The sequence below is a fragment of the Orussus abietinus genome, unplaced genomic scaffold (genome assembly GCF_000612105.2).
Source record: "Orussus abietinus isolate OABI.00-Male unplaced genomic scaffold, Oabi_2.0 scaffold4, whole genome shotgun sequence".
NCBI lineage: Eukaryota > Metazoa > Arthropoda > Insecta > Hymenoptera > Orussidae > Orussus > Orussus abietinus.
This window is the reverse complement of record NW_019396014.1, coordinates 277,918-292,280: the sequence shown is the minus strand read 5'-3', so window position 1 is coordinate 292,280 and position 14,363 is coordinate 277,918. Positions and strand designations below refer to the sequence as shown.

At 48.2% G+C, this 14,363-nt stretch overlaps 1 protein-coding gene across 3 annotated transcripts in view; it reads right to left on the bottom strand.

Moving 5' to 3' along the window:
• The window catches only part of LOC105695717, a 59,943-nt gene that overhangs the window by 42,857 nt on the left and 2,723 nt on the right, over positions 1-14,363 (bottom strand). For 2 of the 3 annotated variants that reach the window (XM_012417544.2, XM_012417546.2), the window contains exon 2: positions 14,151-14,206. In XM_012417544.2, coding sequence (XP_012272967.1) covers positions 14,151-14,206 — 56 coding nt within the window. Of the gene's footprint in view, positions 1-2,600; positions 2,975-14,150; positions 14,207-14,363 lie in introns of those variants that run through there. The other variant, XM_012417545.2, reaches the window with a different exon arrangement.

Sequence of the window (14,363 nt, the reverse complement as noted above, 5' to 3'; positions counted from 1 at the left end):
CGATTCCAAGATGTGTACGCAGCTTTGTTTTTCTTTTTTTAACCTCAAGTGACCGTCGATATTAAAGCTCATTAATATTGCAGCATTTTGATTAGCTTAGAAAGATAAAATGAAGGTACTTAATGCGACGTTTACGCAAAGTGATATGCATAGACGGGCAAAAAAAGAAAAGGAGCGGATTTTCAGTGATCCCCAAAGGAAGCCCCGAGGTCAAAGGAGGTGATCCTGGCAACAAGGATGCCCCTAAAAATCGAGGACCTTAAGTCGTCGTTTGCCCACCGCGGTTCGCGTACAACAGGTCGGAAGAGAGAGATAGTGAGAGAGAGAGAGAAAGGGCAAGAACGAGAAAGAGAGAGGGGAGGGGCCGGTCCACAAGGGGGTCGGGCGATTCGTTTCGTTCCCGAGGGGCTTCCATTTGCAAAAAAGGAAAAAAGAAAAGAAAAGAAAAGGGAAGAAGAAAACAAGAGGAAGAAGAAAGAATCTCCCTCTGATCTTCCGTCCCGGGTTCCCCTTGGCGCCCCTCAAAAGCGCTCACCTCGGAAACTCGTGGCCAGAGGGAGATAGAAAAGAAAAAAAAGATTTAGAGAGAGGGAGAAAGAGAACCAGAGGAGCCCCTGGCGATGCGCCGAGGTTGCCACTTTCGGCCTCTCTCTCGTATCCTCCCCGCGTCTCTCTCTCTCGATTCAAGATGGTCCTCGTCGAAAATACATTAAATGAAAAGAAACCACCGATCTACGTGGATTATCTCCCTCTCTCTCGCCTCCAGGTCGAAGATCCAGGATCCTTGGTCTGGCAACGCCGGCTAGACGGTTAAATCACCGGATGCCAAAAGAAGGAGAGGGGAGGGTTAGACGAAGATGGAAGAAAAGAAAAAAAAAGGCCCGAAATCGGAGGGTTGCCGCGGAGGATCCTCACAAAGGAGTGCTCCTCGAAAGGAGAGGAAGGTGTTTAAATCACCGATAGGGGGCCCGTCGGTGTGTGCGGCCTCAGGTGCGAGAGGCGCTGCCCCGTCGGTCCGTCTCTCTCGCTCCCCCGGCGTCCGCCATATGGCCGTCCTCCTCGCACTCGCAGTCGGGATTTCGCGCCGTCTCCTGCGCACGGGCCATCGCGTCGTCGTGCATCAAAATACGAGACGACCATCGGTACCGTTTTCCCTCCGCGTTAATGCTCGCCTGCGACGTCCGATCACGGGCGTCGATGCAAGAGCTATGCACGTGATACACGTAATGCATGCAACTTACGTACGCGCTCTCCTCTCTTCGAATCAATTTACCATGGGCTCTCGTCCGTGGAGATCTCGCGTAATGTCGCGGGATACTACCGGGTCGCCTCTCCTGTGTGTGTGCGCGTGTACCATCGCGTGCGGTATCGGTGTACAGCCGATAACGACCGACCCGAAGAGAGATACGTACCGACGCCCGTATGGATACGAACGTATACACTTGTACCGTAAAAACGACGGAGAGAGCGAGAGGGGAATACGTGACCCGCGTGCAAACAGGCGAGTAACGTGTATCCTCCTCTCCTCGAGCCGAATTACGGGCGGGATATATCTTGGAACCGAGATACTCCGTTATACACGGCTCGTACACACGAGGACGGTCGTAAACAAATCGGACGTCGAGTTTATCGATTTCCCGGGGCATTGTCAAGTCGAAGTTCAGGCTTATCGATCGGCTTTTCGGCGTTTCCGGAGTTTGCCACGGGTTATTCATACGATGGTTGAGGTTAGGCTCGAAGGTTCGGTTCGGAGGTTAGGTATACCAGCTCGACGAGGCTTTTCCATACCCATGAGGCCTCACGAGAGGCACGGCCACGTCCTTTGACTCGATCTCCGTCCTATTTATAGGAGCTAATTGGCAGATATATATATTTTACGGTCAATGAATTCATACATTACGAGCATCTGCTTCCCAAGTAGGAGAGCTTTTACGCGATCGGGGTGCACCACTCGAGGCGAATTAGAACGAAACTATATATATACGCATCATCGTCGAGAATTCCCAGATGGCGAAGAAAAATGACGTCACTTACGTACACCGTGCCTCAGGCCAAAGTCCCGAGTCGAGGGTCAGCCAAAAAAAATGTTTCCCAAATATTCATTGAGCACGGTTGTTTTTTATTCCCGGGGATTTAATCGCAACGCGGATCCAGGGAAAGTTCCATTGCCGAACATCCCCTCTCGCTGAGCGTCGTCCGAGAAAAGTTTATCTCGTTGAATCGATTCCTCCGAATTTCACCACGCTCGATACCCGCGTGACTTATTCCTTAGTTTCGAGTTATTCGAGAGTTTTCGCCGAACCGTCAGTCGCTGTTTCGCGACGCTCTCGCTCGGGAAGATCGGAGTCCCACCGAGCGCGTCGAGTGTCTCATAGACCGCGGCATGAGTGAAAGACCGGATTGTAAAACCTATTCTTTGCGACCTTTCACACCAATTGTCGATCTATCACCCGCGCCGCGCTCTGTGCGACGTCCGACGCGCGCAGAGAGCCTTGATTTTCCCTTGGCGGTTGGCCGTTCGAAGTCTGCCGCGGCAGATTCGAATTTCCCGCCAGTCGAACGGTTTCCGCGCGCCGTGGGTATTAGTTCGAGGTCCTTACCTGATGTACTGAATGTATCCATGCCTGGCGTCCTCTATGAGGAACCCCGGGTTGCGCATCGCGACGATCTCGAGAACCATCGAGCCGACGGCGCCCAGCTTTGCCGCGCGCAAGACGAGTACAACGACGACGGGCGTCCTCACGGGCCGTCGCGACGCCTGACATTCCTCGCCATCACCCGGCGAACTCTTTCACGCTCGGTCGCGGCTCGGGACGGACACCTAACCTCTTGATGCGCCTGCCCGCTCGAACCCGCACGTCCCGCGGGGGCTCATGCCGAAACCGAGTCGCGCGCCCACTTTTCCGCCCGCCTGGCGAAGCCCCCCCCACTCGCCCTCGTCACCCGCGACACGGAGACTCGGATCGCAGATGCGCACGCCGCGGCGGTCCCGGTGCGACTGGCGACCGCTCGACCGCTGCCGCTCTCCCGCCCTGCCGCCTTCCCCCTCCACGCGCCGCCGCGTGCAGCCTGCGCGAAATACTCGAATGGGAGTTGCTGCGAGCGACGCGAACCGTATTTCGGAACAGGATTGATTTTCTCTCTCCCTTTCTTCCTCCTGTATATTTATCTCCGCTCTTGTTCCTTATAGTTTCACGGAACGCAACTTAAAGTGATATGAAATAGTCCTTATATGTATACACGTCAGAATATTTATACAACTTTTCGCCAAACTGGGTGCATTGAATAATTTGAAACGTTTACGCGGAATTTGTAAAGGTCTTGGAGAACTCACGAAATATAATTTTTTTGTTTGGTTCTTCTAAAAGAAAATACATTTTTCTTTTCGACAAATGAAATTTCGTCAGGTTCAAGACTTTCGTTAGGTCGCTAGGTTAATCGCGCGTTAAAGTCTCATTATTATTCGGAGCACCCAGTTTGGAGAAAAGTTTTATAAATATTTGGACGTTTTGGTATGTGTATATGGCACCTTTGTAACGCCTTAAGGAACCGGCGACGAGTTATCGAGCGACTTATCGTATCCGGGAATTTAGACGTGGGGAATTAATCGTAACCCCCGATTTCACTTAGGTGGAGGATGACGAAGTTTCCCAAAGATTGGATACGCCAAAACTTTGGGGAAAAGGCGAGTAATCGCGGAAGAACCCGGAGCATCGCCGTGACGCAACCGGGCCTCTGCGTTCTCCGTTTGCGCGGACAAAGGGAAGCCTTGAGGATTTTCCGTCATGCGTTACACCCTCGACATCCATCCTCGAGGTGCGTACACGAAGCGTGGAGGTCGGGCTCCTTCCTCCGGTTATCATTTTCCCGGCTCGAAAATCAAGAAAAATAATTTTTCTTCATTATTAACAACAGCGATTAACAGAAAAGTGAAATTTCCAATCGAGATGAGATGCCGACAAAGCTACATATACGACAAATTGAAATAAAATGGCATCGACGTTCGCGTAAAATTGCACCAATGCGAAAACTCACAAATAAATATAAATACCCTGAGAAAAACATCTCATTAAACCAAAGAAATATTCCGTTAATTCAAAGAATAATCATATAACTCAGGTTAATTTTTAAATAAACTCGCTGCACCGTTCATTTGCAATTATAACCATTTAATTCAGTTAAATAATTATTCTTGGAATTAACAAAATATTTCTTTGGTTCGGTGTTTTTTTTTGTTTTTTTTTTCGGGCCTAGGAATTGACCGCGAAAAGGGCGTTTTACATCCTGAAACGGGCAATTTTTTTATAATTGTATCGCACTAGGTTTCGATTGAAAAAAAATATATATTTTTCCATCGGCATCTGCCGTACGTCTCTCGGCTCTTCGGTATCGATGGATCATCGGCGATCGTGCGGTCGCGTGGAAATCGAAACCCGGCACCAAGGACCTCACGCGACGGGTTTACATACCGGTAGCGTTATATGGCGGCGTAACTGCGCGACCACGTAATGCGAAAAGCGCAATTCACAGCCGGCAGTCCTCGGGTTCGCCGGTAAATCGGCACCTTTCCAGGCTGCTGCGATCGGTGAGTCACTTCAGCCTCCGGATCGGCAAGACGGACATTTTTACGGTGTCGTTATACAGGTGGCACGTCGATTTTCAACCTGCAATCAGCGTTCCCCCCCAGTAAGTTCACGATACGTAAACCTCGTTGAACTTTCCACGTGACGGGCATTTTTACCGTATCGTTATACAGATGGCACGTCGTCATCGATTTCCAGCCTGCAATCAGGATTTACTTTTTTCCCGAGTAAGCCTCAAAGTCCATCATTTCATTCGCACTCCGATCTTCCGTAAACGTGAAATTGTCTAATGCAATTCGATAGGAGGCAATTCCCATATGTTCTCGGTAAATCGGCGTTATCCCAGGTCGCTGCCATCCGTGAGTCACTTCGACCAGTTCACCATTAGCAAACCTGCTAAATATCTCGAATGAATTCCAAGAGTATCCGCCGACGACTTGAATTCCTTCAGGTTCATTATTTATATCTCACGAAAAGGAAGAAATTGGCGTAAACTCGTAATCCAGCTGCGTCAGCCATCGAGTGGAACCCGACAGGAGGCAATTCCCAGGTTCGCCGGTAAATCGGCACCTTTCCAGCGACCGGTGAGTCACTTCGGCCTCCGGATTAACCGGCAGACCATTTTTATGGTCTCGTTATATACAGGTGGTACGGAGAGGTGTAATTTTCAATCCACCTTGGGCCCGTCGAATACATATCCCCTGGCTAGGCAAAGCTTCCTCGCGGCTAAGCTCTCTTTCTCTCTCTCCATCGCCTGTAAATTCGCCAAATGACTTCGGCCAACAAGCCTCGAGGAAGTGAACGGAAGCGACGCCGGCACGAGGAAACGTCTTTATTTCTGGCCGAGGTACGAGCCCGCTCCATTGGACCGAGCAAATGAAATTAGAGTCAATTTCTAATGCGGTGAAATGGAACGAGTGCACGGGAAAGGGACCACCACCAGCAGGTGAGCGCCGACCAAACTTTTCACCTACGCCAGATCGAGAGAAATCCGCTCTTTGAGATGCTGCGCCTCGATAATTGCCCCCCCCCCCCGTTGACTTAATTCCGGTGAAGGACGGAATTAATTGGATTTGTATCTATCGAAAGGACATTTTCCAGGGCGATTTTCAAGGGAGAGAGTCCGTGGAACGACCCTTCCGGAAAAATGAACGGCACTCGATGGTCGTCCCTGTAGCTCCGCGAGGTTCGCCCGGACAAGAACAATGACGGCATTGTTCTTGCAGGAGATCCCCGCCTTTTATATGCCGGACATTGTCCACCGTTCGACAATGGTGCCGGCCGACGTGTAAGTGGACAAGTTACGTTTGCAGTGCGCGATCGCCTACAGGCCTGGCTGCAAGATGTAAAATGCGACATAAATAAAGGCCCACGGTGACGTAAAAAAAAAAAACTCCCCAGATAAATCTAGAAATGTCCAAGGATCGACGTAGTTCCGAGATTTCCAGATTTCGGATGATTCGCCTAGGACTCGCCTTATCGTAACTCGAGGGGACTAACGCGGCCTTGAGATTAAGATGAAAGTTACAATTTACGGCGAAGTTTCTCAGGGATAAAGAATACGGTAATGGAGTCGTAAATCACGGTAATTTAACGCATTAATTACCGAGTGGTAACGCGGCCACTTTGCGCCTATAAATACCCCTTTGCATATCGAACGGACCGGCCCCATTAAAAGTACCTTCGAACTCCGACGCGTATTACGGATTTTTCCGCAAAAACAATTATCCGAGGGCGTAATCGACCCGCGGCTTGGTAGTTGGATTTTTCCCAGGCTCGAAGATGCTTTACTACCGACTCGTGTTTTATCGACTCGAGGGGACCAGCCAGGTAATTGCACCGAGTAGGCACTCGCGAAACGCCGTCGAAAATTAATATTCATGCATAAATCCCTGACCGTCTCTGAGTTTGCAAAAATGTCCTCGGCGAAGAGTTCCTTCCATGTAATCCTTGTATACGAAAAAAAAAAAAAAAAAATGAAAGAAAAGAGTGAAAAGTGCGACATGGAGCAGTCTTACGTAGCTAGATTAAGTACGGCAAGGCATCCGTTTATAGGAAATAGAAAGCAGGGACACGGTGGCGGATTTTTACGCAATTGCTAAATCTCAGTGCAATGGTCGATGGAAACCGTTTGCAGGGCTGGCGGATTTTTCCGCGGAATTAATTGTTCCCTCGGCCGCTCGATTTTTCCGCGGCGTTAAACGACGCTTCGCTGCCGTTTTATCGACGTGTAAGAGGGAGTGCTAGCCGAGAGCCATCGGAGGCGTTTTCAACGGAATGGGCCTTAAAAAGCGACTTGTTCGCGTCAGTGCCCGTAATAACGCGGATACGGACCTCGGTAAATTCCGCGGGAATTTCGCACCGGCGAAAGCCTGCGGAATCGTCGAGATCTCGCTTAAGAGTAACGTCCTTTATCTCGAGAGTTTAGATATTCTCTATGTTTTCTCTATATTTCCTCCGTAAGAGGAATTCAAGCAATGCCTGATTTTTCCACAGTTTTTTCGTCGTACGAGACGATGCCTTAACTTTCGAGTGCATTGCCTCCGATGCCACGTTGCACCGTGCAGCTTCTGGACACGTAGGTATATGTGCATGTGCATGCAAATGCGCGATCCTTGACCGATCTCCGTTACCTAAGGTTAGATCGAATGGCTCGAACTCGATGTCAACGACTCGTTACGATCTATCGAACCGACGGCATCGCCAGTCAACCGGATCGCCCGTTCGGGACACTCCCCTTAACGGCCGATGCACGACCTGCAGTGAAAAGTGCAACGAGAGATATTATTTTCGCGATTGATTTTATTAGGACGCTAAGTCAGGTGAAACGACTCGATCGGTCGATGCCACGATATGCGGCGAAGTGCGCGAGAAAAAAAAAGAAAAAAGGTGCAACGTGATTTCCTTTCCTCTCTTCGCGATTGATTTTATTTGGACGCAAAGTCGGTGAAACGGCACGACCTGCAGTGAAGTGCGTGAGGAAAAGTGCAACGAGGAGAATTATTTTCCCGATGGATTTTATCCGGTAGCGAAGCCAGGTGAAACGACTCGCGCAGTCGATGCACGACCTACAGGAAAGTACGTAAGAAAAATAATGCAACGACAGTTATTACTTTCACGACTGATTTTATCCGGTCGCGAAGTCATATCTAACGACTCGAGCTGCTGTGGAGTGCACGCGGAAAAATATAACAAAGAATATTATCTTCACGGCTGATTTCATTACGGCGGAAATTTAGGTGAAACGACTCGAGCGGATCGAAGTCGAAGGTGCGAAGACATTCGCGAGATCCAAATGCGGAAATTCGCGTTAAACCGGAATGGAAACGGAGCCGCCAAGTTTACGGGAGCGATTAATTCCGCGCGGTGCCTCGACGCGACCCGCGGAATGTCCGCTCTCAATAATCCCATTCACGTTTGCTCTGCGCTAATCCAATCGAAATTAATTCACGCGACAGATGTGAGAGGAGCGTGACGAAGGCGGGTCGGTCTTGGTACAATATAACTTCAACAAAGACTCGGCCTCGAATCACGAGGTCCTTTCAAAATCATATCAGCCAACATTCCCAGAACAATCGGCCCGAAATCCAGCTCGCCCGAGTGTTTACACCGACGTCGAATAATGCTTCCCAAGGCTGACGGTACAAACCGAGGTTTATTAAACCTCGGATTATTAAAACCGAAAATACAACAAAGACTGGTCGGAGCAGCGCATGGAAATTCGGCTTTTCTTTGCGGAAAGGAATTTCGAAAGTTCCCGGGAAAAGGTCCTGCTCGAATTCGAGATCACTTTTCTTTATCCTCTCTTGTCCAGAGAGGGAGCGTTTCACTCGGAGGTAATAAACGCGAAATCAAGGACCCACTTGAGGAAGTGTCGAGCTCGCGTTTCAAAAAGATACGTAACGAGCCCCGGGGAAGGCGACTCGCGCTACAAACGGGTAATTGCGTAAGCCGGCTGCACAATAAAACTCGAGGGGGGTAACGCCTTCGACTTTTACTTCTCGCCTTTGTGCCACGAGGAGGCTCGCTGCATTCAGCGGAAACCGCTCGCGATCCTCCTAAAGGCTCGTTCACGTGTCTTCCGAATTTATTTCGGATTTTTCCGAAGCCTCGAAACCTCCACCTGGCCATCTTCGCCGATCCTCAAAATTGTTTGACGTTGATTTCCGACGATATTATTTTTTACCGACCATAAATCATCTCTTAGAGCTTTGATTCATCGACGAACCCCCATTCAAAGAACCGTATTCCACGGAATCGTTAATTTTTCCCGATTTTTCAAAAAATTTCGGCGCCTCCACCGGACCATCGCCATCGATGCCCAGTATTATTCGAAATGTTCGACAGTCAATTTTTGACGATATCATTTTCTGACAACCGTTAACCATTTCTCACCACGTCAGTTCATCGACGAACTGTCAACCGATCAGCTGTTTTCACAAGACGCTCCTCTGTTTATAACGCTTCCGTTTAGCAGCTGCGTCGCGTTTCTCTGCCACGTGCCAAGTCATAATCGATTTGCCGCAATCGATATGACAAACTGGCCCCGGCATTGAGTAATACCCTATAGAACCTCACCCAATTAAAAAATAAAATCGAAAATCACCACCCCCACCTCTTTCCCGCGTGCCATCGTTTCGAAAAGTCACCGGCCCCCTTAAGTCGATTTTCATTCTCAAATCACGCGACACGCTCGCCGAGCGAGTTAACTCGACGCATTCGCTTTCTCCGAGACAGCGGTGCGAGTGCAAAAAGAAAAAGGCCGCCTCGTGAATTGCACAATCCGTCACGACGGCGAGGAATGTGAAAATGCAGGGAAAATGATGTAAATAACAAAGGAAAAAAGAAGAAAAAAAAACACCGTGACATTCGGCAACGAAACGTGACAAGGAAGTCCCACTTGATGGCTCTTTCGGTGCACTTGCTATTCTTGATAAACTAAGAAAATTCTCGTCCGATAAGGATTCGTCGTGATTAGAGTGACTAATCGTGATTGCGTTGGATCGAGTCGTCGGCAATAAATTCGCTGAAAATTCGGTGCCTTCTGTACGTTTCTCCCCTTAACAGTTATTGTCGATTTTTTTTTGCGGTTAAGGCGCGTCGATAAGGCAACGTTGTTATTAGGAGCAGGTCTCGACGGTTCTCGTATTGAATCCCGATTAAAAATCCATCGCTCCGGCGTGTCGGGCGTTTAAATGGCCACTCGTGGCGATGTATATGCATGAGTTCCTCGATCGCCACGTGGTCGTCTCGAGCGAACAAAGCTGCGCGTTTTTCGTCTCTCCTGCGCAATCGACGCACTTAATAATTCCCCGTAATTTTCGCAAGAGTATTTTTAAAGCTTTAAGGTCTTACGAAAGAGTCATTCCATATGTACCAAAACGTCAAAAGATTCTCCAAACTGGGTGCACCGAATCATTTGAAATCAGCACGTGATAGCAGGTCCTAAGAAAGTCATAACGCTCATGAAATTTCGATATTAAAAAAAAAAAATATTGAAAAATGAAATTTCACGAGCATCGCGTTCATCCTCAGGGCCTTTACGTGCCGAAATTTGAGATGATTCGGTGCACCCAGTTTGTAGAAAAGTTTAATAAATATTTTCACGTTTAGATACATATTGAATTACCTGTTCGATTAATAATTCTCCCTAAATTTCCGCGACGATTTTTTGCACATTACAATCCATTTCGAATTCCCTCGAAACCTAGAAGACTCCACTCGATGATTGTTAGAAACGTTCGACAGCCAATTATGACGATATTATTTTCTAACGACCATAAACCATTTTTTTTTCCTCATTCAATTCGTCTCCCCCGCGGAATCATTCCGCAAAATAATTCTCCCTCAATTTCCGCGACGGGAGAACGGCCCTGCGGAAGGTCGACCCGCTCCCGCGAGGACTTTTAACCTCCGCTCGGTTTTTCAAGCGGGCCATTGTTGGCCGGCGTGTTATTACCGGGCGATTTGCATAAACATTCCGGCCAACGACGCCGGGTTAAACAAAGGTTAGCCTCTCGACGCGGGAGAGAAGGAGAGCGATCTCTCTCCGGCCAAAGGGCACCCACCGCGCGTAATAACGGAGCATTCGAGTACACGCGGTTTTTACCCGCAACTCTTCGCGTGCACTCGATGTGCACACCATGTACCGACGAGGTACTCTTTAACGAGGAGTCCGCCCCGCGTAAAACCGGACTTCTCCAAAAGAGACATCCGGGTTCTTTGGGCGCACTCGAAACGAGAGCAGCCATTGATGGTCACAAGATTTTTTTTTTATTCATTACTATCCCCCCCCCCCTCCTCTTTTTTCTGTTATATCTACGTACAGGTACAATTCTCACGGCGAGTTATCGAAGGCTAGGCCGATAAGTAACGAGCGCAAAGTCGGTTTTCATGTTCGACCGTGGCCAATACGTGGAAGCGATCTCGCGGATCCTTTTGAGCGATCGACTTGGCAAGGTCGAGCTCGGGACCCCATTAATCGATCTCGCAATTTCGAATAAATCAAGCCAGAACTCGTAGTTCACGGCCGGCGACGTGACTCGAGACTATCGTCAAAGATCCTTTTACTTTCGTGCCGAGAAACCTTCGATCGCGCAGGATCGACTCAACCTGGCCCTGAAGCCTCGATATACCCCTTTCGCGAGGTCCCCTCGATTTTTCCCTAAAAAGTAATACCGATTTTTCTCCCCGCAATATAAATACCGAAGATGTAATCTTCCCAAGGTGCCCACCACCCTTATCGAAAGGATCCGGCACTTTAGATCATTTTTCCGCAGCTGATACGCCGAGACAAAAAAAATGTCATCGAGCCAGAGAAATAATTTGTCAATTCGAGGAAAGAATTATTAGACCCAAAGAAACTAGAATCAATAAATTGGATGCAACATTTCCTCGGAATTGCAACATTTGAATGTATTGGGGTCAAGCGATTACTTTTTGAATTATTGAATTATTTCTTTGATATTAGTCAAAAATATATTTCTTTGGTCCAATGAATTTTTATTCTTCTCAGTTTCGCGAGTTGATCTCTTTGGTGTTTTTTCTTTCCGTAAAAGGTGAATAAATCGATTCTACTTCCCGTAATTGAAATAACGAAGATGAAATACCCTCTGCCGACCTTCTTACCCACCGGGAGAATCCGTCGCGGATAATTTTTCCGCGGCCGATCGTTTCCGGTCGAACGCCTCGAAATTCGCGTCGTGAGTTTTTTTGCGAATCGTTGGCTCTCGCCTCTGTTCGGCATACCCAATTAACCATCGAAGCTTGCGCCGCTCTCCTTGGTTTCCGCTTGGCTTCGTCTTCTGAGTGCACTTCTGCTCCGAGAAAACCAGACGGGGACTTTCCCGCGCGCCGGAATTCTTTCAGAAGTGCACGCAAAGTGCGGGAATTCTCTCGCTTGGAAATGTCCACCTCCGAATACGATTTTTTAGATACATTTCTCACATTATCCCAAGGTCCCCGACGATGCACATAGACCTTTACGCGAACACGGACGAGCAATCGCGAATAAAAGCGTTCGATCGACCCGATTCTTCCGCGACTTGGAAGAGATCCGACCTCGAAGGGTGCACCACAAAGCGGATATATTTTTACGGGGCGACCTTTAGGCAGGATGCCGAAGGTTGTCCATCTAAAATATGAGATTATTTATAAAAAAAGCCACCCTCTGAACGGTACAAAAAAAAAAGTAATCCCACAGATACAAGCAATTTTACAGAGGACGGTATCGCACTTTGCGCACAGCTCGTACGATTTCAGGAGTTTCGAAATCGACATCCGAGATAGTACGAAAAACGAGCTTTGTCTTTAATTTGCGAGAAAGGGGTAGAAATAGAAATTGTTTCTTCGATTGAGATAAGTAAATTGGGAATTTCCGTCGCGCGAGTGCACTTCGGCTCGATTTCGACGTCAAACGGAGGGATCTCCTTTTTTCCCTCTCTCTTTCTTTCGGTCCGTATCTCCCTTCTTGGCAATCGCGACAAAGGAAAGACGAGGACGGAGCATCCGGATGCGAGTGAAAAGACGACGCGAGTCGAGCTGCGCTTCCGGCTCGTCCCAGTTGTCAAAGCGGTCTCACGGAAGAGCACCGAGAAGAGGAAATAACTTTCCTTTTCTCGTCGTGCTCGGCCGTCGTAATTGCGCTCATTGCCCCTTCCTCGATCGCGAGGGAGGAAGAGCGGCAGGAAAACTCGCCGGCCGGAAAATCCGTCCTTATGGCCCGAGCCGAGGTTACGCGAGGTTGCGCCATTCTGGCGGGGCAAATCGCACAAGAAATTGTCGAGTTTCTCCGATTTCTAAATATCGGGCCTATATACAACGCAACGTGGTTTCTCGACCCGCGTGACGAAAATCGAGTCCCTCTACAATACGCCAATTTTACTATTTTATAATTAATTATTATAAGTAATCAGTGCGCCAGACAAAACATCCTACAAGATCTTCCTCGACACGTGCAATGAAAATCGAATCCCCCCGCAAAGTAGACGTTCAATTAATTATTATAAGTAATTATGTTGCAGTAAAATACGTAAGAGTAAAAGATAATTTTCAAATAATTATTATGAGTTAATGATGTACAGGAGAAAGAATTCGAAAAAGACTTTTCGACTCGATTGTCAAGATAGCGATGTGTAAACCATGAACAGGAATTCTATCCAGCCTTGGGTATACATGTACACATGTACATACAATACAATGGCGACCTTAGTTTAGCTCACGTCGAGCACTGCACTTGGATGCAGTCGAGCGTCCTCGCCGAACAACCGCCCCGGGAGGGTTTCCTTACGTCTTACTCGCCGACCTTAATCGGCGACTTGATCGGTTTTTTTTCCCTCTTTTTCCTCTTTTTTGCTTATCCGCTACATTCGAAGTGAACTCCGACGCGAGGCCATGTTCGGAGCCCCGCGGAGTACCGCGACTCCTTACCAAATTTAGAGAAATTTTCCTTACTCGGATCCTTGACCTACCTACTACCTCTCGGATACTGTCGCCGAATCGCATTACCGCTCGCGATCGGTTCTTATCGATTAATCGAAGGCACCCAGAGGAGGTCCCTCGGCGAGAAGAGCTCCTATTCTCGAGTTCGTACGAATTCTTTCGCATGAAAAATCTCACATTGTTCCAAAGTCGCTTTATTGCTCAACATTTGAAAGCCGCACACTGTGCGAAAGTTGATAGTACACCGAGAAAAAAAAATGACACTGAACCAAAGAAATATATATATATATTTTTTTAAATAGTATCAAAGAATATGTTTGGTTAATTATGGGATAACCATTTGACTCGAATAAATTCCAATAAATGGGACGCGACATTTCTTTGCAATGATGACAATTTATTCAAATGAAATATTCTTTGATCTAATTATTTCTTTGGTCCGATGAATTTTTTTTTTTCTTCCCAGGGTACGAACTCGAAAATCGGGTCCCAGGGTCGACTCGATCTTTCCGCCGTGCGGTATAATTTAATTCTATCTATCTGGAATTTTCTTTAGAGTCTCCTTTTAATTACGAATACCAGAAGAATGCACATCGCCAAAGTGCACCATGCAGGTGCAAGGCTCACCTCTTGCAGGTCCTGGCCGAATCGTCGTCGTCCGCCGGCGCCCCAGCGCCCGAGTCCTGCAAAAGAGAAACTCATTTCAGCGTTTGTAAACAAACCGAGCAGCCAAGGTTCCCCTTTTCCTCCCCGGCTAGGATTTATTCCCCGATTGCACCGGATTCACGGTGCGCCGCGCCCCCGAGATCGAGGAAAAAAGAAACGGGGGCCCTCTCGGCG